The sequence below is a fragment of the Chlamydomonas reinhardtii genome, chromosome 10, assembly GCF_000002595.2.
Source record: "Chlamydomonas reinhardtii strain CC-503 cw92 mt+ chromosome 10, whole genome shotgun sequence".
Lineage (NCBI taxonomy): Eukaryota > Viridiplantae > Chlorophyta > Chlorophyceae > Chlamydomonadales > Chlamydomonadaceae > Chlamydomonas > Chlamydomonas reinhardtii.
The window spans coordinates 3634064-3654715 of NC_057013.1; the positions used below are offsets into that span (position 1 = coordinate 3634064).

Here is a 20652-nt window from a genome sequence, read left to right on the forward strand (position 1 = left end):
GGGAGAATGGGAGTTGCAGCACCAGCACCTGCGGAGACGAGCGCCCCCCGCTCAGTGCCTGCTTTGGATGACAGGAGCAGTATGCTCTTCACCTGCACTAGGACGCTCGCCACTGGTAGCGAATTAGCTGCGACCTCAGATGCCACGTTGGGGTCCCAGTGACCCGCAAAAGAGAGGGTCCGCACTGGCTGAAGGGGCTGACCGACTCGATGCGCCCATTCCGTGGCCCATTTCGGCCCACTGCACGCATTTCGCGGATGGCTGAGCCTTCGGCTTGCGACTCTCCATACTGTTTGGGAATCATCAAGTTTACTGTCTTAGGCGAAAGACCAGCAGCATACCTAAGCAAACTGACAATTACAGTCTAAAGTCAGGTCTAAATCTCGCGGGAAGCGGTATTTCTCTCACCTTGGAACTCTTGCTCAAGTGCACGCGTACAAAAGATTTGACGCGAAATGGCATAGCACTTAGTTTCAGGGGCAGCGAGGCCGGGCGGAGCAGCTGGCGAGGGGTTTCTCTTGAGAAGCCTGGGCGCGCCGCGAGGCGCCCGGCTCAGTGGGCAAGATGCATATTAAGCAGGTAACTGACTTGTGTGCAAGGTGCAAAGGCTGTCCGAGGGCCGGGGTGCACGTATCCGACCCAGTCATATGAAGCCTTCCCTCCCGGCCAGGTGCTGATTGAGGGGTTCAAGAGCTACAAGGACCAGACAAGCACTGATGAGTTCGATCCCAAAATCAATGTTGTCGGTGAGGCCGCCAGCGCGGTGCTGCGGTGCAGCAGGGGGGGGGGGGGGGCGGGAAGGGCACACCATACCCGATCGTGGTTGCGTGCGATGAACGTCCCCGCGTGGAACGGCATTGCGCGTGTTTGTAAACGTGACGCCATAGTGCAACGGGATATCGACGCATGGCACAAGCCAGCTCACAGCAACAATATTTGGATCATGCTGACCTCTCCGGATTCCTGTCTCACAGTCGGAGCGAACGGCTCAGGGAAGTCCAACTTCTTTCACGGTGAGGCGCGCTGTAGACGACTTGGTTTGGGGCAGGGGCTGCAGTTTAAACACTTATCCGCTCATACAACCGTGTTCCATACTGTATGTCTGCGCAGCCATCCGCTTCGTGCTCAACGATGCCTTCATCAACATGCGCGGGGAGGAGCGGCTGCAGTTGCTGCATGTGAGCACACCAGATCATTAGTGATGCGCGCGTGTCCGTGGCTGGTCTGCAATAGATGTGATAATGTGCACTGAGTTTGGGAGTCGTGGCCTGCTCCTAACCTCCTGCTGCTTGGCCCTCCGCCGCCCTGCGCATGAGTGTGCGCGCAGGAGGGCGCCGGGCACCGGGTGTCCAGTGCATGGGTGGAGGTGGTGTTTGACAACACGGACGGCCGCTTTCCGGTGAGCTGCGATGCCCATGTAGGCACAAACGCAGACACAAAGGCGTGTTGCACTTGATGGGGGGGGAGCCACAGATGGCGATGGGTAGCTCCTAACCCTGTTGGCCGGCTGTTGTCGTTGAATTGAGGATCCTGTACTAGGGCACGGTCGTTTGCTACTGATCATGCTGCCTGCTGCCGGGTCCGCGCACGGCTCTGCAGATTGACAGGTCAGAGGTCCGGCTGCGGCGCACCATCAACGCCAAGAAGGATGATTACACGCTGGACAAGAAGCACATCAAGTGGGTGATGGTGACGCCTGCGTGTGAACTAAATGGAATCCGCTAAGCCCCAGATCATGACAACCTGTGGGTGCAGCAAGAGACGTGTCGCGCTGTCGCAGGGACCACAACATACCTACCACTTACGCATGCTTGCCACCCCATCCCACCCTGCCGGCGTGCCGCAAACTACCCCCGCGCAGCAAGAGCGAGGTCAGCAGCTTGCTCGAAAGCGCGGGCTTCAGCAAGAGCAACCCATACTACATCGTCCAGCAGGTAATTAAGGACAAGGGGGACAAGCACTTAGCGAGAAGGTAGGCACAGGTCCGCACTTGGCCGGAATATGGTTCCGTACGTGACTGGCCATACTTGACAAGGCCTCGCGATACGTGTTTCCACGTACAGGGCAAGATCACGGCCATGGCGGCGATGAGCGACGCACAGCGCATGGAGCTGCTGAAGGAGATTGGCGGGACTCGGGTGTATGAAGAGCGGCGCAAGGAGAGCCTGCGCGTCATGCAGGAGACCGAGAGCCGCAAACAGCAGATTCTCAGCATGGTGTGATTCGGGCGCCTAGCTGGCTTGGTGTCTAGAAATCTCACGCATACTTGTTTCGGGTTGGGTGTTGCTGCTTGTGACCCTATACCTTCGCGCTGCCCTTCCCTGCGCGCGCACCTGCATTGTTGACCCGTTGTTGAGGATCAACAGCTGGCCCCTGCCCAGTCCCGGCCCTTGACCATGCGCCGACCACCTTGTGCCCCCGCCTATCCATCGTGCCGACTCCTGCCCCTACAGCTGTCGGAGATTGAGGACAAGCTGCGCGAGCTGGACGCGGAGCGGGCGGAGCTGATGGAGTACCAGGACCTGGACCGGCGGCGGCGCTGTCTGCAGTACACCCTGTTCGACAAGGAGCTGGCCAAGGCCACCGCGGACGCCGCCAGGGTGCGTGCGCGGGCAGTTGGCGACTGCTGAGGGTGCACGGCTGGGCTGTCACCCGACAGCGGGATTCGGCTTGGGGCAAAAAGGCTGGCGGTGTGGAGCGCGGCGTTCCCGGCAGGTCACCATGTATTGTGAAAGTGTTTGAGCCCGCTTAGCTGCGTCTGTAACCTGCTGCCTTTCCCCTGCAGCTGGAGCGTGAGGCGGCCCAGCTGCGCGAGACGGTGGGCAGCGCCTCCACGGACCAGGAGCGCACGATGGCGGAGGGCAAGGAGCTGGAGCGGCAGGTCAAGGCGCTGGAGGCCGAGTACGCCGTGGCGCAGGGCCAGGCCAGAGCACTGCAGGTGATGGGGGGCTGCAGGGCCGGGGGCGGTTGCATGGTGAGAGTGTGTTGTGATGGCGGTATTAGCGTGCGCGTGTCTGGGGCTTACTTGCTTAATGTGTTCGGCCAATGGTATTCTCCTCATTGCATGTGCGTGTGCTTTGCGCCTGACATCTGCTCAGGCCCGGCGCCAGGAGCTTGTTGCTCAGCGCTCGCGGCAGGAGGTGGACATCGAGGAGCTGGAGCGCCGCGTGCGGCGGGCCGAGTCGCGCGAGCAAAGTTCCCGGCGCGAAATGGCGGCGCTGCAGAAGGACCTGGAGGCGGAGCAGGCTAAGCTCAAGCAGGTGGGCATGCAGTAGGCAGGGCCGCGACTGCACATGTGGGCCTGCATGAGGGTTCTGGCTGCACTTGGGTTCTGTACTTGGTTGAGATTTACCTGACAGAGATTATCACATTGCATGCTGGCCTCGCAGCTTCAACAAGCCGCCGCCACCGCCGAGGCCGACTGGTCGGATCTGCAGTCGCGCATCAAGGAGGCGGACAGCCGGCTGGCGGCGCTGTACCGCAAGCAGGGCTCCAGTTCGTACCGCAGCCGCGACGAGCGAGACGCGGAGCTCAAGAAGCAGGTGAAGAGGGGAGGCTCCGGGCGTCTGAACGAGCGGGCGAGGGGTAGCGGATGATAGCTTGGCTTTGGGCGTTGTCCTTTCCCACTCTTTGGCCTTAGGGGCACGAAGGGATGTGTACATGTTTGGGAACATGTAGGAATTGTGGTGTTGCCAGTGAGACCCGTGTGTCGCACGCCAGCACCTAGCCTGAACCTGGTCAGTGGCCAAACCTACTGACCCAAGGCCCTGGCGAATGCCACGGTTGGTACCTCACCCCACAGCTGGTGGCGTACGAGCACAAGCTGGCGACCAAGAAGCAGAGCCGCGAGCGCACGCAGGAGGAGTACCGCGCCCACAACGAGCAGCTCATGGAGCTGAGCCAGACTATCGGCGACCTGGACGGTGAGAGCGGCACAGGGGTGCATGGCGTGGGGTGGTTGGAGTGGCGATGGAGACCGCGGACGCCACTTTTGGCTAACCCTCGCCCCGCTCACCGTGCAAGTGTGCAGCCATCGTAGATAGGGTGTCGGCATTCGGTTTTCGCGTCGTGCACGGTCGGCTTGTCGCTACACGTTCGAAATGTTGCTGCATGCGGAACACGCTTGATTATTGCATACGGTATACGCCCCCGCAGCCGAGGTACGGTCTCTGGAGGGTCGGGTGTTGGACTCGGACAAGGCGCACGCCGAGGCGCATGCGGCTCGCGTGAAGCTGCTGGACGACCGCAAGGCCAAGCAGCGCGAGGAGGAGTTCGCGGAGCAGGCGCTGAAGACGGCGGAGGCGGAGATGCGGGCGGCGCAGTCGGTACGAAGGGCAGGTGCACAGAGAGAGAGGGGTTCCTAACGGACTGTTGGTGAGCTTTCCGCAGTAGACTGCATACCATTACATCGGCCTTAGCACGCCCCCGTATTCTTGTTCCTTCGGCTTTTAGCGAATGGTAAGAGTTGACCCTCCTGCCCCCGTTCATTCGCACTACGTGTGCTATCTAAACATACTGTAGGCGTATGACAAATGTATGCCAAACGACGTGCGCAAGGGCATCCAGGTGAGAACGGCGGGCTGTGGGCGAAGGCAATGAGCGGAAGCGCTGTTGTGTTGGGATAGCCCGGCCTGCTCTGAACTCCTCATGGTTGTGCACGCACGCAGGGGCTGGATGCGCTGCGGCAGCGGTACGGTGTGGACATGAGCGGTGTGCACGGCGCCGTCATTGAGCACATCCGAATTGCGGACTTGTTTTACGTGGCCGTGGACACCATTGCGGGTGCGTGGGGGCTGGAGGCAGTGCTAGTGCTGGGCATGGCACGGGAGGCAGCGAGAGCCGCTGTACCCCGGTACTTCCTGGCCCTGCCGTGCTCCCCATCCTCAAGCCCGTCACCCTACCACTGACCCGCGCTGCAGGCAACCATTTGTTTGACGTCCTGGTGGAGAATGAGGAGGTGGCGGGTCGCCTCATCCGCGGCCTGCACCAGAACAACTTGGGCCGAGCCACGTTCGTGCCGCTCAACCGAGTGGGCGACATGCCCGAGCCGCCGCCGCCGACAGAGTGAGTGTCTGCAGGGAAGGACGGGGTTTGTGCCTGAGCCCAAAAAAAAGGTTCATGAGCCGCCGCATGGTCTAATGCGAACCTATTCTTATCGTGGCAATCATCGGACGCGTGACTTGTGCAGCCTGGGGCTCCTGGTCATTACAGTAGCAAGACGGCACGGACTTGACTGGTCACGGCGCCGCACACATGCAGGTGGGGCCAGGACGTCGTATCGCTGTACCGCAAGATCAGCACCGACCCCCGCTTTAAGCCGGCCATGCGCGACCTGTTCGGCCAGGCGCTGCTGTGCAAGGACAAGGACGTGGCAACCGAGGTAGAGCGCCGGGAGGGGTAGCGTGCGGTAGTCGCACCGGCAACCGGGCGTCATGCACGGAGCATTGGGATGCCGATGGCCGGCTGTGTGTGAATGTGGTGGCATAAGAGCATGGTGTATGTGGCGTGTGTCGGGCACGGCGCCGCTGCAGGTGTGCCGCTCCAATGACAAGTTCGACTGCGTCACGCTCGACGGCGAGAAGTTCGGGCGGCGCGGCAACATCAGCGGTGGCTTTGCGCCTACCAATCGCGCCCGGCTGGCGGTGTACGACAACCTGATGAAGGCACGAGAGCAGGTTAGGCAGGGAGGAACGCTCAGGCGCTGTTGCTGCAGAGCTGCTTCTTAGAATGGTTATCCGTGTGCGCCGGCAATTGGGGGCGGTTCCTCCACATCCTGTTGTCCTCGCTTTCGCTAGGTGGTTGCTGCGGACCGCAAGGCGAAGGACGTGGCCGCCGAGGTGGCGCGGCTGCACGCGGTGGTGGAGGCGGCGGCCAGCCAGCAGGAGAACCTGGACATGGAGCGCGGCAAGGTGAGGATGCAAATGTGTCTCTAGTGTCTATGGGGTTGTCCTGGTAATGGTGAACACAGCCTGCTTGCAATGTACTGCTGCTCATAATGCGGTCGTCTAACAACAGATGGTCACGCCCCGGCTTGTGTACGTGCACCCCTTCCCCATACCTCCTACTGCAGCTGCGCAACGTCATGCGCGACAAGAAGCAGGACCTGAAGCGCATCCGCGAGGAGGAGGCGGAGCTGCGCAGCCGCGTGGACGGCGCAGAGCGCACCTTGACCGCCTACGAGAGTGAGATTGCACACATCGAGGTGGGTGAGGCAGCGGCCCGCGCAGTGCGGCTATCTGGACACTTCTTCACAAGGTTTCAGACAAGGTCGTGCGAGTTTACGACATGCTGGTCTGCTGCGTTGTGTGGACGTGCCTGTAGGCACGTACCTGTAGCTTGCAACTGTCAATTGGCTCTGCCCACATTTGCAGCACGAGGTGTCTGGCCTCAAACGCGAGCTGGCCAGTGACATGTCGTCCACGCTGACTGCGGCGGAGCGGAACGAGGTCAAGTGAGTGCTGTCTGTGAGGGAGCTGCCTGCACTGGCGTCATGTGTTACTGGTTCTCATGCCCGAGCCTTCAGAGTTTCAGCGTTTCCGGCTGTGGTGCCAAGCGGCTAACATGTGCCTGCAGGAGCCTCAATCTGGCGAAGACGCGGATGTCGGATCAGCTGCGCGGCTTGTCACAGAAGCGCGACGAGGCGCAGGCGGCGGTTCAGGTGCGCGATATAGCAGACAGCCGCCGGCACCACGCTTTCCCTCCCTCATTGGGATTCCCTCCAAACTTGTGTTCTTTCCCGCTTTCCCCATTCGCCACCGCCCCACTTCCAGGCCTGCGAGGCGCATATCACAGGTGTGCTCAAGCGGCGCGAGGCGTCCATCCAGGAGGCGCTGTCCACCGACGATGCCGCCAACGACAAGGCAGCGCTGTCGCTGCGGCAGGCCGACCTGGAGGCGTTACGTCGCTCGCTGGATGAGGCCAAGGCGGAGGCGGGCCGCTCAGAGCGCCGCGCGGAGGAGCTGCGGGCGCGGCTGGACGAGCTGCAGCGGCAGCGTGACGCGCTGCGGGATGAGGCTGGCAAGCGGGAGGCAGCAGGTGCGGGAATGCTCAGCAGGGGGCTGGTGCACAGGGGATAATGCGTTAGCGCCTGCAATCCTCTGGAATGCAATGCCAATGTCCTAGGGGATATGCCCGCTGCACAGCTTCACCTCTACTTCCCTGCTGATGTGAGTACAGTGGCGGACAGCGCCAAGGCCCTGGAGGGTCTGGACCACAAGCGCGAGGTGGCGGCGGCCAAGGCGGCCGAGAACGAGCGCAAGATTCGCGAGCTGGGCTCACTGCCGCAGGAGGCGTTCGACAAGCCCTACCGAGACCGCAGCATCAAGGTGCGTGAAGGGAGCTGCGGCTAGGGGTGGCGTTGCGGGTGCGGGTGTGAGGACAGAGAGAAGGTTGCATTAGTCGTATGCATGCCGGCTTGTGGTGCCATGCGCCTGGGTTCCTTGGCGCTGCTTGTGGCCAAGTGGCTCGCGCTGTCTTGCCGCATCCCGTTTGCATGCACTGCCCTACCTCTGATCCCTCCCTGTCCTTGCCACAGGACCTGATGCGGGCGTTGGAGGAAGTGAATGCCGGCCTGCAGCGCTTTGCCGGTGTGAACCGCAAGGCACTGGACCAGTACGTGGACTTCTCCAACCAGCGCGAGGAGCTGGGCTCGCGCCTTAAGGAGCAGGTGGGCGTGGTGTCGTGCCCTGGAGTGCGATTGTGTGGGCACTCGTAGGAAGCTTGAGGGTATGGGGCCAAGGTGTTGCACTTTCTGGCGCATCCTCGGAGTGCTGAGAAACGCAGTTGGCCGCAAGCTGGCGACACGGCACTAGCGCCTGCACCCCATCGCACGGCTTGTATGCTCGCGTGTGAACGTGTGTAATTCAAAGCGCTGATGTGTACCCCCTGCAGCAAGCCTCCGACTCAAAGATTCGGGAGCTGATAACGGCGCTGGACATGCGCAAGGACGAGGCCATCGAGCGCACCTTCAAGGGCGTGGCTAAAAATTTCCGCGAGGTGTTCGCAGACCTGGTGCCGGGTGAGAGCTGCCTACGGCTGTCGCGTTTGCGGTTTTGTCAAACTGGCATGCAGCCGCATAGTAGTGCTGCGATATGAGCTCCGACCTCCATGCGTATGTGCTGTATGTTCACTGAGTGCCGTGCCATGTACGCCACTCGTTGACTCCTTTAACCTGCAGGCGGCACGGGAGAGCTGGTGATGATCCGTGCGGCTGGCCGGGCGGCTGCCGCCGACGGCGAGGACGACGAGGGCGGCGGTACGGGGCCCAGCGGTGGCAGTGAGAAGTACAGCGGTGTCAAGGTCAAGGTCCGCTTCGCTGGCGCTGGAGAGGCGGTGCGTTGCGTGTGCGGCTAAGGTGCAAGCCTTGCAGTGCTCGTCAATGATACGACACCACACCGCTGCTCGACTTGCATAAGGCACCCAGCTTGGTATGCCATGGCAATGCATTTCGGTGGCTCCGCGCAGCTTCTGTGGTGCGGTGCACTTGAGACACAGAAGGCCTGTTCCTCGCGTAAGGTGCCCCCCTTGGGAATGGTGAACCCCCCCCTCTGGGTTTCAGTTGACTTCGAACTTGATTTGGCACGTCGCTCTTCCCACCCTCTACGGCTCATCCCATACTGCAGGTGTCCATGCGCGCGCTGTCGGGCGGCCAGAAGACGCTGGTGGCGCTGGCTCTCATCTTCGCAATCCAGCGCTGCGACCCCGCGCCCTTCTACCTGTTCGACGAAATTGATGCGGCGCTGGACCCGCAGGTGGGATGGGGGCAGCGGGCGGAACGGGCTTCCTTGCACATTCTTAAGCAGGCGCAAGCTTTACGGATTCGGACCGCAGGCATGCACCCGTGCTTAAGAACGCCGCACTCACTGTACCTGTCCGAAAATGCAGTACCGGACGACTGTGGCGGCCATGCTGCGGCGCCAGGCCCACGACGCCACCAACCCTGCCCAGTTCATAGTCACGACGTTCCATCCCCAGGTAGGTCCGCGTGCACCTATCGCGAAGAGCCTGACATACCGTGGCAGCCGATGCACGATAATGGGCAGCCATACTAGCCATGTTTTGCTGCGGTACTGCCTGAGCACGTCGCCAACAATACAGCTATGCTGGTCACTGCAGCTTCGTTTGATTGCCCCCGGACATACTCGTAGATCGTCTCGGAGGCAGACCGGCTGTTTGGTGTGGCACACACCAACCGCATCTCACGCGTGTACGCGATCCAACGGGAGGACGCGCTGCAATTTCTGCAGGTGAGACTGTGTTTTCGGTAGTTGCCTTGAGTTAATTGCACGATGCACACGCTCATCAATACCTGGAATCCGGCTCCCTGCAAGCACTTTCCCTCGCGAGGTCGGGTGAGGTTGCTCCAGTTTGGGCGATTGACGTGGCATGGTCAGCGTTGGTCAACGCGAAGGCTAGCTGCTGGCAATGGGAGAATATCGCATATGTTCGAGCCGTAACGTGATACATAACTGCCTGCAGGCCGCAGAGGAGCACGGGCAGCAAGGCGACGGCACCAGCCATGGCGCAGGCGCATCGGCCGCGGTCACCAAGCAGCAGGGGAAGAGGGCACGTGGTGCAGCAGGTGGAGCATCAGCAGCGGCAGGTGCGCGCAAGCGGCAGCGTCCAGCGGCACGGCGCAAGGAGGAGGACGAGGAGAACGACAACGAAGGCAGTGCGGACGAGGAAGCGGGTGGAGATGACGATGAGGATTAGATGGAGACCCTGTTTTGCAGATGGAAACAGTAATGCCGTGGATACGATCATACAATTTGCAGGATGAACACGTGCCTGCGCGTTCGGAAGACGCAGGTTTGGCATTCCAGTGTCAGTGGGAGGGCCCGACTGCCGCCCGAGATTGGGACGAGAGGTAGGATGCTGACAGTACTGGGAGGTTTTGCAGCAACACCGGGGTTGGGCTTCGGTGGAAGTCCATGGTCTCTCTATATGTGCTTAGACACTCAGATTGTCCCCTCTTATAACATCGCAATCTTACGGCAGGGCCCAGGAGTGAATGACTAAAACGGTATAGCAAGGGTCAAAAGGTTTAGGGCGGGCGAAGGATCCTGACGAATGGCGATGTTTCCGCGTAGCGGAAGTTTGTCTGGATATGGATACATGTTTGGGAGGTGCAAGCAAGTGGGGTAGAAAGCTCAGATTCTTACCCCATGCTCAAAATTACAGAGCTTTAGGAGAGCATTACGCACGTACTATTAGCTTTGTCAGGGGTGGTCCGTGGGGGTGGTCTGATGAGGAACGAAGTTCTGGGCCGCCAAAGTTGAGGGGTCGGTCGTAATCCCTGGGGGTCCGCGGATTTCGGGAAGCGCCCCACAAGCAGAACTAGGGGCCAAACGCAGCACCACGAGGCTTAATCGTGCACGTTGTGCCGTAATTAAGCACAAATAAAGCATGGGAGGGCTATTATGCGCGTCCTGGCGTCCCTCCCACAGTCGACACATGCGCACTGACTTGGCGGGGCTCTCAGGCGCTGGTGGCCTCGTGCGCATGAAGGCTGCCGACGCACGCTGTCCGTACATTACTTGACACTGAGTTGAACGCGGGGTGGGCTGGGTCGGGGGGATTTCCTTGGACGGATAGCATCCCGCGTGTGACCGAAGTGTTACAACAGGACCGCTCATGGCCTAGCGTGATAGCGCTCGTCACCAGGAGTCAATGGGCACCGCTTTGGTGGGATTAAACGTTAACAATTAGGCTGTGTATGTGGGGGTTCGGTCGTCCCCTCCGTCCCCTCGAGGGGGGTCCGGGGGATTTCGGGGCATGGGGTCTGGCACGTTGTTCCCAACCCACACTTACACCAGGGGAGGTCAGTCTTCGCTGACTTATACGGTCACAAACACGGTCCTGCCCCCGCGTGCTTGGGGTCGAGGACATGCTGGGCACGCACGTAAGAAGCCTTGCTCCCTTACATGTAGTTCCTTGTCCTAAATCGTGTGTGTCTAAACGTACACTGAGGTGGGACGAGTCTAGCTGTCTAGGCTTACGGGATGTCCCGCCAGGGCCCTCAGTTCGTGAGGAGCCTGCCTCCACGCCCCGCCACGCCTGCCTGGTTAACAACCAAGGGCCTATTCGTCGTATCCTTTGAAATGTTGGCTTGGGTTACAGTGTTGTCGGGTTAATCCCGGACCGGGAAACGACAGCGCAGCCTCAGTGCCACTGATTCGAAATGAAGCTGTGTATAAGTCAAACTTCATGTCCTTCAAGGCCGAGTGGCAGTGGCACGGCGAGCTGCGACAATGTGACAGCGTCCTGCCCTGGTCCCTAAGCAGGAGAGTTAGCGCATACACGTGGAAACCCGGTTTCATGCTCATCTGTTAAGCGGCGTGCAATTGCTAGCAAAGCGGTGTCGCATCAGAACGACGGGCAGCTCGGGTGCAACAACCAACGCCGTGGTAAACTTGAAGCGCTAGATTGGTGCTAGGTTCCCACTATTATTCACGGTAGTATCGCAGTTACAGCATTCCATTGTGCGAAGACAAGTGAAACGGGCAAGCTTGGCTGCCGCGCCTGCAAGGCCAGCAAGCTGCATGACTGCTACATTATACCGAGAACGGAGAAGTATCAAAAATGATGCTGCCCTAGCGATGCATGCTCTCTGCATAGGCGCACGAGTGGGTGCAACTAGGATTTCTTGTGCGCTCTAGGGTCGCCGCAATGCTCAAGCTATAAGATAGATAGTAGCACAGTTGTTTACAGGTGAGCAGCCCTGGCGTTTTACGTTTCTCGCGGGGGACTCTACCGCTTGCGGCTCTACAAGCACAAGTCCGTTAACACTGTCTTCTATATTGAACGAAGCCAAGTGACCTCCTGCCTCGTGGGGACAGGGCTGTGGAGGAATGAAGCGGAAAATGAAATCCTGAAGCGGGCCAGTGCTGGCCTGCGCGTAGCCCATGGAGGAGGCAAAATGCGCCTGCTTCCCCTCCATATTTGGACGGCGTGGGGCGCGCTCAGGGGCGGGGGTTCGCCAAGCGGAACGGCAAGGGGGGAAGCTTGGCGAGGCAGATGTCCAGGCAAGCCAGCCAGCACAAGGGGAGAAATTCAAGGAGCAGTGTGCAAGTGGCAGCCTCGACCTGGCCCTCGACATCTCGCGTAGCAGCGAGCGGCAGTCGCCAACGGCAGTTGCACACACAACATCGGAGCTGGACCCTCAGCTACCGTGCGCAGGCACCGCCCTGACGCCGTCTGTTCAGGCAGCTGACGTTGCGCCAGGCCTGCCGGCTGGGGGCAGCGACAGCCGGCAGCAGGATGCCCAGCAGCAGGGTCTGGTGCAGCAGCAGCAGCAGCAGCAGCAGCAGCAACGGCTGCAGCAGCAGCGCGCACAGCAAGCAGCTGTGTCTCCGATCTTTACCAGCGGCAGTCAGGACGCCGCACAGGTTGCCCAGCTTGTCTCCAACTACCGGCGCACCAACTCCCCCGGCGGGCCTGTCATCCGCAAGCCGTCGCTGCTTGGGCCGCGCGGGACTGGCAGCAGCGGGCTTATCAGTGGGGGGCCGGAGGTGTCCACCTGCGTCAGCAACCTGGCGGCGGTGCCACTGGCAGCCGTGCAGCAGCTGGCGTCGGGCGCCGGGGTGGTTGTGAGCGCCGCCAGTAGCTTCAGCATGGTCCGCACCAACACGGTGGAGCTGGCGTCGGCGCATCTGCCCGCGCTGCCCAGCATGGCCGCGTCCATGCAGTTGGAGTCGCGGCTGCTGCAGGGCGGCGGGGGCATCCTCACGGCCGGCCCCGACATCCTCAGCTCTATCCTCAGCGAGGGCTGCACGCGGCCGGTGGGGTCATCATTTGTGGCGTCGGGTGAGCTGTCACGCTACCAGTCGCTTCAGGGCGGCCTCTCCAGCGTCCTGAACGCCGATACGGGGCACGTCAGCACCACGGCAGTGGAGCAGTTGCGGCAACAGTTGATGTCTGAACAGCAGGCGGGGCTGGGCGGCCGGCCCATTGAGGTCGACAACCTGGAAAAGGTGCGCAGCGATGCCGGCTGCTAGTGCTGTTCTGGCAAGCAGAGCCACGGTGTACGCGCCGCATAGTTGCGTGCGCTGAGGTCTGTTGGCTGCGGTAGACAGGCGGTCATGCCGTGAGTGGGACGCCCTTGCTGCGGAATGCACCCGAGTATCCACGCGCCGCCTGCCTCACTCCTTCACTTGACAGGTGGGCGCCGGCAGTTTCGGCGTCGTGTACAGGGGCGTATGGCAAGGTGCCAATGTGGCCATCAAGTATCTGGTCAGCTCCTCCACACAGCAGCTGCAAATTAGCGCAACAGAAGCGCTACTCTCCAAGCTTTTGGGTAAGCTGGTGATGCAAGCACATGATAATCGCTAGTTTCGGGGGTACCGGCTGTGGCACACCAAGGCAACCCTGTAGTCAAAACCGCACCTCATTTTCGACTAAGCCACGTGCCTTCACTGTCCTTCGCAGCGCACCCGAATGTGGTCCAAACGTTCGCATGCAAAGTGGTGGAGCTGACGCCTGACTTCTTTGTTGGGCCTGGCGACCTTCACTTGGAAGCAGGAGCAGGCGCAGCTAGCCGGGGTGGCCTGCCGCGAGCAGACGGTCGGCACTCTCAGACGCACCAGCACCACCGGGAGGACCGCAAGGACCAGCACGGGCACCAGCAGTGCAAGGCGTGCCACGGTAGTGGGTGTCTGGGCGGATGCGCAGCCACGGATGCGGCGGCAGACACATTTCACGCCGGCGGCGGTGGAGCGTCCCCTTTGGTAACTGCGGTGCCCAGCCGCAGTCGGGTGTTGATTGCAGCGACGTCGGGTGCCGCCGCAGCGGCCGCGGCGCCGCGCCCCCTAACGCCGCCCCTGAGCGCCACCAACACTATCCTGGGCGGCCGGGGCGGAGCGGGCGCTGCGCTGGAGCATGCCAGCGGCGGGGGCAGTCTCAAGGGCTCGCCCGCGTCGCTGCTGCAGCAGGTGGACTCGGCCTCCTCGGCACAGGGGCAGGTGCCTGTGCTGGTGCCGCGCGGCACCGCTGCCATCGCATTGGACATGGAGGACGACGACCCACAGCAGCTGGACGCGGCGGCGGTGGGCGACCAGATAGCGACGCCGCTGTCGCTGCCGCTGGTGGTACCGATGCTTTGCAATCCAGCCAACGGGCCCGTTGCTCTGGGTTCTGGTATGCACACGCGGGTGCCACAGGGACACCCAGAGGCCCTGAAAGCACACCAGCATCGGCCTCAGCCTCAGGCGTCCGAGGGAGGTGCGAATGCGGGCGCCTCGCCAGGTGCCGCAGCTGGCGCCGCTGGGGCTAGCGACGAGCGCCTGGCGGTGGACACGGACGGCAATGAGTCGTTCCAGAGTGGAGACGGGTTTGGAGCGCCGCACATCTCGCCGCTTGACGGCGAGCCCTACGCGCTGTCCAAGTACCGCACGCTGCTGGGCCAGATCCGCGCCAAGCCGCGCGACTTCCTGACGCAGATCATAATGGAGGTGAGGGTATTCTTCCAAGGTCAATGAGCATTCCAGCTAGGCACCGGAAATTTAGTGCATACTGCCTCCGCTGCAAACTTCTACACAAGTTACCTGCATGCTTGGGTTATCCTGATTGCGCTGCCGCTGTACCTGATCGCCCGGCTGTTGCTTCCACCTACTGCCTGCAGTACTGCGACCGCGGCAGCCTGCAGCGCGCCATCGACAAGAACATCTTCCGGGCCTCAGCCAGGTGGAACGCGCGCGTGGCTTTGCGCGCCATGCTGCGCACGGCGCGCGAGATCGCACAGGGCATGTGCCATTTGCACGCAAGCCAGATTGTGCACGGCGACCTGGTGCGTGATGACTGTATGGTTGCGTGGGCTCGGGCATACTAACTGCGGAAAAGGTGTTGCCGCGGCAATGACGACTGGCGCGCAAGATCATGCGTTCGGATGCAACGTGCTGTCTTCGAACTCTTGTTTTCCATTTCGCAGAAACCTGCCAATGTGCTGCTGAAGAGCAGCCGCTCAGATCGCCGCGGCTTTATTGCCAAGGTGTGTCGCGCCGATGCCATTGTTGTTGTTGTGCCGTATAGATGGAACCGCCGACTGAGCTTCACTTGCATGCACGAGGTTCCAGTCCATCACAATTACGCGTGCCTCTTTCTCCGGCAGGTGGCGGACTTTGGGCTATCAAAGATTGTGCAGATGGCGGAGCGCGGCTCGTTAGAATGCGACACGGACGCCACCGGCACCATCGCCTACATGGCGCCAGAGGTGCTCAACGGCTCGCTTTGCCCCGCGGCAGGTCAGTTCTGCCATCGTTATGTCTTGCTGGCCAACCGTACTGAGCATGCATGGTGCAGCACAATTTGCAGTATCTGCACACTGCAAGTCGGCCGACTCCAATGGGCTCCAAACGGCGTACTGACAGACTCTGTTGTATGCAGATATCTACTCATTCGGCGTGATTCTGTGGCAGCTCATTACCGGCGAGCGGCCCTTTGCCGACGTACACCCCGGCCGCATGTGGGTGGGCGTGTGCACCGGCGCCCTGCAGCTGGAGTGGCCCGCGGATGCGCACCCCATGGTGCGCAAGCTAGGTGACGCATGCATGTCCTTTGACAAGCGCCAGCGGCCGAGCTTCACCAAGGTGCGTGTGGGTAGGGCCACGGGCATGTGCCAAATAGTTCCACTAAGTGCGTTACTTTAGGGCCCGCACGAGCTGTGTGTGCAGAATTATGAGGTACGTGGATCTTCCATGAACCGCTGCAGGTGGCCCGCGTGCTGGGCGTCATTGAGACAGTGGTGCGCAATGAAGGCGCGTCCCAGGTATGTAAGGGTCACCAGGAAGCCTATGCAGAACATGTTAAGTAAGGTCAGTAAACTGGCCGTTTTGTCTTTGTTTGCCACATCAACTGAAGCGGGTGTATCTCGCTGCAGGCGGCGGCAGTGGCCATGTCCTCGTTGCGCGGCTCCACGGGACCGGACGGTCGCTCAGCAGTCATGTCGGGCCCCGGTGGCCCAATGATGACGGGCAGCGGACAGCGTGTCGGTCACGACGTCGGCACGGCAGCGGCTACGGCGTACGCAATCTCGCTGGCGGCCGCAACGCATGCCGGCAGCGCAGGTGGGCATGCTAGCAGTAGCAACGCCTCAGCATCCCAGGCTGCTGCGGCTGCGGGCCTGCCCTATGGCAGTAGTGGTGGCCGCGCCGGCGCCATGGCCGGGCCACTGCCGGGTGCCTCCATGCCTGTTTCGCCGATCATGCTGTCACCAGCTCAGCATTACCAGATGCTACAAGCCGTGTACCCGCACTACACACCCGGGCAAATACAGCACATGCAGCAGCACCAGCGGCACCAACAGCACTTGCAGCAGCACGCAGCCGCGGTGCTGGGCCAACATAACCCGCATCACCATCATCATCACCACCACCACCATCACCACCTGCACGCGCAGGCGCAGGCGTTTCAATCATACATCCATCAGCAGACAGCCGTGTTTGCACAGCCGCAGGCACACAACTCCGCTAGTGGGCAAATGCCGCCGGCCGCGCACGGTGGAATGGGACACCCTTACCCGTACACAGCGTCGCCTCAGACGCTCGGCTCGGGGCCCTTCCACCCCGGCGGGCAGGCCATGGCAGTCGGCGTGGCGGGCCTGCCAATGAGCCCATCATGCAGCAGCTTGCAGGGCCCCATCTCAGAGAGCGGCAGCAGCGTGCTGGTGGCCACGCCAAGGAACGGCGTGGCAGGACCCCCGGCGTGGGCAGGGCACCGGAGAAGCAGCGGGTACGGCAGCAGCATTGGGCCGGTGCCAGGTGTTGTCGTGGCTCCAGCAGCTGCCATGCAGCAACAGCAGCAACAGCATCAGCAGCTGGCCCAGCACCCCGCAGCGGCAGTCGGCGCGGCTGCCGGGCCTGCAGGCAACTCATGGTCAGGGGCGGCCACTGCCAGCGTAGCCAGGCCGTCGGCGGCTGGACCAGTAGTGGTAGGCGCAGAGACGCAGGCACCTGCCGTTGCAGCAGCTGCGCACTTTGGTCACGGGCAGGGGCAGCATACGGTGCCTACAACACTGCGGATTCCAGGTGGCACGACGGTACCGCATATGCGTGTGGGTACCGCGCCTCCTGCGCCTGGCCGCAACGCGGTCACCGCCACACCCTCTGGCGTGCAGCCGGACACTAGCAGCTTCACGGTGCCGCCCGCCATGCCGCCGCGGCCTCAGCAACCGCAGCTGTACCCCTTCACAGCATCCACCCAGCTTGTCCAGGCGGCAGCTGTGGCCGCGTCAGCAGCGCAAAAGCCGGTAGCGGGGCAGCCGCCCGCGCGGGGCAGCTTGCCGGGGACCAGCAGCGCCCCGTCCACCACTCAACATGGGCCGGACCGCGCCAAGCCTGTCGACGGCCAGCCGCTGCCTCCCCTGGTCCGTGGCAACAGCGGGCCGCCGCCGACTGTCGGCAGCCCGCCGCCCAACCCCGTGCTGCCAAACATGGTCATGTACCCGATGATGATGCCTGCCGGGATGCCGCCGGGCGCCTACATGACTTTCAACTCGCCAACCTGCTCCGTCGCCACAAGCGCACCCGGCACGGGTAACGGGATGGCGGTGTTGGCTGGGCCCTTGCATGGCACGCAAGTGCTCCCGCCGCAGACACACCTCGCGCCAGGCATGCCGCCAACCTTTCCCGCTGCAGCAGCATCGGCAGCAGGTGTGGCGCTAGACACCCAGCAGAACGCAAACCACGCAACACCGGGTGAGGCGGCCACCGCGCAGCAGCAGCAGCCCTCCATCTATACGATTCCGCAGCTGTGGCCGCTGCAGCTGCCAGCCGCAGCAGGCGGCGACGCTTGGGCTGCCGGCGCCGCTCCGGACTACAACGCGGGGATGCTGCTGCATGCCCAGCCTCCTCCTGTGCACCAGCCTACACCTATGCCGCCGCCGGGCCAGTCGATGCAGTTCCAAGGGCCCAACGGCACGGTAGGCGGCACGGCTATGGGCCCTTCAATGGCCATGGCGGCGATGCCACCCCAGGGCGGCGTGCCCATGCCGGTGCTGATGTCAGCCTGGGCGGGCTTCCGCGGGACGGCCACGTCAGCGGACCTGGCACGCAGCCACAGCATTCTCGGCGGCCTGCCTCCCGCTCCGGTCATCGGCAGCAGCGTGACGCAAGGCGGCGACGGCAGCGGTAACCATGCTGACGTTCAGCAAGCTATATCGGCGGCGGTGTCGGCTTCGATGGGCACTGCCCACGTCCACTCTGCCGAACAGTTAGCCAGCGGGCAAGCGGTGGCGCCGAGTGCAGGCGCAGCAGAGCCCAGCCGAGCCCAGCCTGGAGCTGGCCCGGTGCATTTGGCATCATCTCTTCCGGGCCCCTCCCAAGGTTCGCCGATGGCGTACGCTGTATCGCCTGCGGGCTTTGAGGGAGCCTACTATTTCACCGCCGCCGGCCCCCATTACCAGACGCCAGTCGGCGGTGTGGCATACTACATGCCGTACGTGTCTCTCACGGCCTCGCATAATCCCATGGGAGCCAGCTGCTACGCCCCAGCGCCGGTGTCAGGTGACATGGAAGGTGTGCATGGCTCCGTGGCGGACACGCCGGGCTTGGGCTCGGTGACTGCCGACAACAGCCTGATGCTGGGCGGCGGCGGCGGCGCAGGCGCAGGCGGCACATCAGTGGCGATGCACGGGCGCGGCAGCAACGCGGCCATGGGGCCTCCCACCGGCTCCATGGGACCGGACATGTCGCTGTCGTATCAGAGCGCTGGCGCGGGGCCGCTGGCAGCCGCCATGGCCCTGCAGCCGCTAGCGTATGCACAGCTGCCGGACAGCAACACGGCGCCTGCGGCCATGTCTGCGTCCAGTGGACAGGGCTGGCCGCACGGGAGCGGCCAGGGCATGCCTGTCGCGGCGCCGCAGCTGGCCGTCATGAGCGCGTCGAGCTTGGCCACCGGTGGCGGCCAGTCGTCCGCACTGCCGCCCGTTGGCACGTCCTCGTCGCTGCGACGGCTGAGCGCTGTGGCGTACGAAGGCGCAGGTGCAGCAGCCTCGCATGGCAGCTACGGGCCGCAGCCTGGTAGCCCCGGCGGCGCGGCGGGGTTCCGTGACCGTGATCGCGAAGGCGGCTGCCTGCCTCAAGGTCTGCAGCGGGATGCAATTTTGGAGGGCGACGAGGAGGAGGATCGCTAGATCTGGTGCCCAAGCAACTTAGCGTTGCTGTCGCCATAATGCGTGGCGTTGCGCCACGAACGCAGGATTTTGGAAACAACCCTAACGAACGATTGTATCAGTGTTCGTGAGACCCCACTATTCAGCGCGATTGCTTACCTGCGACAAGGAGCATAACACTGTGGTTGATGAGAATGGTAGCCCGTGTGTCACATGTGCATGTGCACCTATGCAATCATCTGCTCAATGTGCGTTATCCTGCATGACAGTCGCATATACTCTGTAGCAACGACAGGATTTTGAGTTGCCTAAGCAGACCGTGTAGCGCCTGTAGTGGCAGCTGCGTGATGGTGGTGTTCAAGGGAGCCAGAGCTCACCAGGCCGCGGGGCTACTTATTATGCGAAACAATGAAGGCCAGTGTGGTCCATAGTGCACAGCACAGCAAGCAGGTGTTGATACGTGTGATGAAGTTTTTGTCTGCTGGATGGACAAAGGGCATGAGCAAAGGGTTGTCGTATGGTTCGACGTCCACGAGGATGGTGTGCATGCAGTTTGTATGAAATCGGTCGGACAACTTGAGCAGGGGTGCAACGTTGTGAGCTGTGGCTGTAGATGAGCTAGGCATTTGCCCGGTTATGAAGTCGTGAGCGCAAAAGGATTCTCTTGACATGGTCGGCATTCAGCTGTGGAAGCTGTAGAAGCAGGCTGCTGCTGCAGAGAGACTGACACAGTCTTGGCGTAAGGACGGACGGACTCAGGATGAATTTGGGTATGTGTCTGTCACAGAGTACTAGTCATTCTGTTACCTTGCGCTAGCTAATTTCTCAACCAGCGAGCCTGGTCGCGGTTGAGTGCTATGAACCGCTCCCGGCGAGGCCATGCAGCGTGCGCGGTCACCCTCGGGTGCTCGGTGAAGCTGATGTACGCGCCCTCGCCCGCAGGGATCGCAGAAGCCACACGGAAACACCTTGGCGCACACCGCACGCTAGCAGGTTGCGCCATACCGCATACGCAGTGTCACACGACAGGGGCGGCCGGCTGAGAAGCTGGACATGGACGCATGATGTATGAGGGGAACACTGGGTGCCGGCTTGGCGTGCATCAAGACTGGGAGCTGCTAAATGCACACGGCACTGGCTCAGCAAACCAGCAATGGGCTCTTGTGTCAGACTAACGTGAATTCATTGGGCCGACTCTCCTTGCGAAGGCGATCACACTGGGTGCAATCAAGGCATGGCGCCAGCTGCCTACGCTGCAGGTTGGGGCAATGCACTGCGCGTGCCGCGTGGCCAGAGCAGGGAGAGGGGGGGGGTACGAACAACTGTTCCAGACCCCACCCTGCAAAACCTCCCGAACCCCCCTGACCATCCGTGCCGCACCGTGCCGTAAAGTCGTAAACCCCCTGAATTTCCTCTGTTTTCTTCCAGGATGGTGGGTGTCATTTGCCTGTCATTTGACTGCTTTCAGTGAGCTCTATTAACATGTGCCACGGGAAGCTCGCAGGGCCGACTGGACCACAGCCGTGTTGTCAACATGTTTGTGAACAAAT

At 61.9% G+C, this 20652-nt stretch overlaps 2 protein-coding genes across 2 annotated transcripts; both read left to right on the forward strand.

Moving 5' to 3' along the window:
* The first annotated feature begins 263 nt into the window (after nucleotides 1–263).
* On the forward strand, nucleotides 264–11025 carry CHLRE_10g445650v5 (uncharacterized protein). Its single transcript, XM_043066880.1, has 32 exons — nucleotides 264–579; nucleotides 671–746; nucleotides 975–1013; nucleotides 1111–1178; nucleotides 1328–1399; nucleotides 1600–1679; nucleotides 1862–1934; nucleotides 2064–2216; nucleotides 2454–2600; nucleotides 2786–2938; nucleotides 3099–3260; nucleotides 3390–3542; nucleotides 3803–3923; nucleotides 4156–4325; nucleotides 4522–4566; nucleotides 4668–4782; nucleotides 4920–5064; nucleotides 5260–5380; nucleotides 5532–5675; nucleotides 5796–5909; nucleotides 6071–6202; nucleotides 6372–6451; nucleotides 6574–6658; nucleotides 6771–7035; nucleotides 7177–7325; nucleotides 7535–7666; nucleotides 7891–8017; nucleotides 8177–8331; nucleotides 8622–8750; nucleotides 8884–8973; nucleotides 9147–9245; nucleotides 9478–11025. Exons 1-32 carry the CDS (start codon nucleotides 565–567, stop codon nucleotides 9709–9711), a joined length of 3843 nt encoding a protein of 1280 aa, XP_042920277.1. The 5' UTR covers nucleotides 264–564; the 3' UTR covers nucleotides 9712–11025.
* An 88-nt stretch (nucleotides 11026–11113) lies between these two features.
* On the forward strand, nucleotides 11114–20285 carry CHLRE_10g445700v5 (uncharacterized protein). Its single transcript, XM_043066881.1, has 10 exons — nucleotides 11114–11709; nucleotides 11838–12971; nucleotides 13159–13294; nucleotides 13426–14447; nucleotides 14618–14782; nucleotides 14924–14983; nucleotides 15104–15236; nucleotides 15379–15581; nucleotides 15704–15760; nucleotides 15872–20285. Exons 2-10 carry the CDS (start codon nucleotides 11904–11906, stop codon nucleotides 19121–19123), a joined length of 6096 nt encoding a protein of 2031 aa, XP_042920278.1. The 5' UTR covers nucleotides 11114–11709; nucleotides 11838–11903; the 3' UTR covers nucleotides 19124–20285.
* The last annotated feature ends 367 nt before the right edge of the window (nucleotides 20286–20652 follow it).

Bases quoted from the DNA above. Each gene is read 5' to 3' on its own strand.
- CHLRE_10g445650v5 (XM_043066880.1), top strand. The intron at 1,014-1,110 runs GTGAGGCGCGCT...ATGTCTGCGCAG, and splicing joins GAAGTCCAACTTCTTTCACG to CCATCCGCTTCGTGCTCAAC. The intron at 7,036-7,176 runs GTGCGGGAATGC...ATGTGAGTACAG, and splicing joins TGGCAAGCGGGAGGCAGCAG to TGGCGGACAGCGCCAAGGCC.
- CHLRE_10g445700v5 (XM_043066881.1), top strand. From the start codon at position 11,904: ATGGAGGAGGCAAAATGCGCCTGCTTCCCCTCCATATTTGGACGGCGT. The intron at 13,295-13,425 runs GTAAGCTGGTGA...TGTCCTTCGCAG, and splicing joins GCTACTCTCCAAGCTTTTGG to CGCACCCGAATGTGGTCCAA. The intron at 15,237-15,378 runs GTCAGTTCTGCC...TGTTGTATGCAG, and splicing joins CTCGCTTTGCCCCGCGGCAG to ATATCTACTCATTCGGCGTG.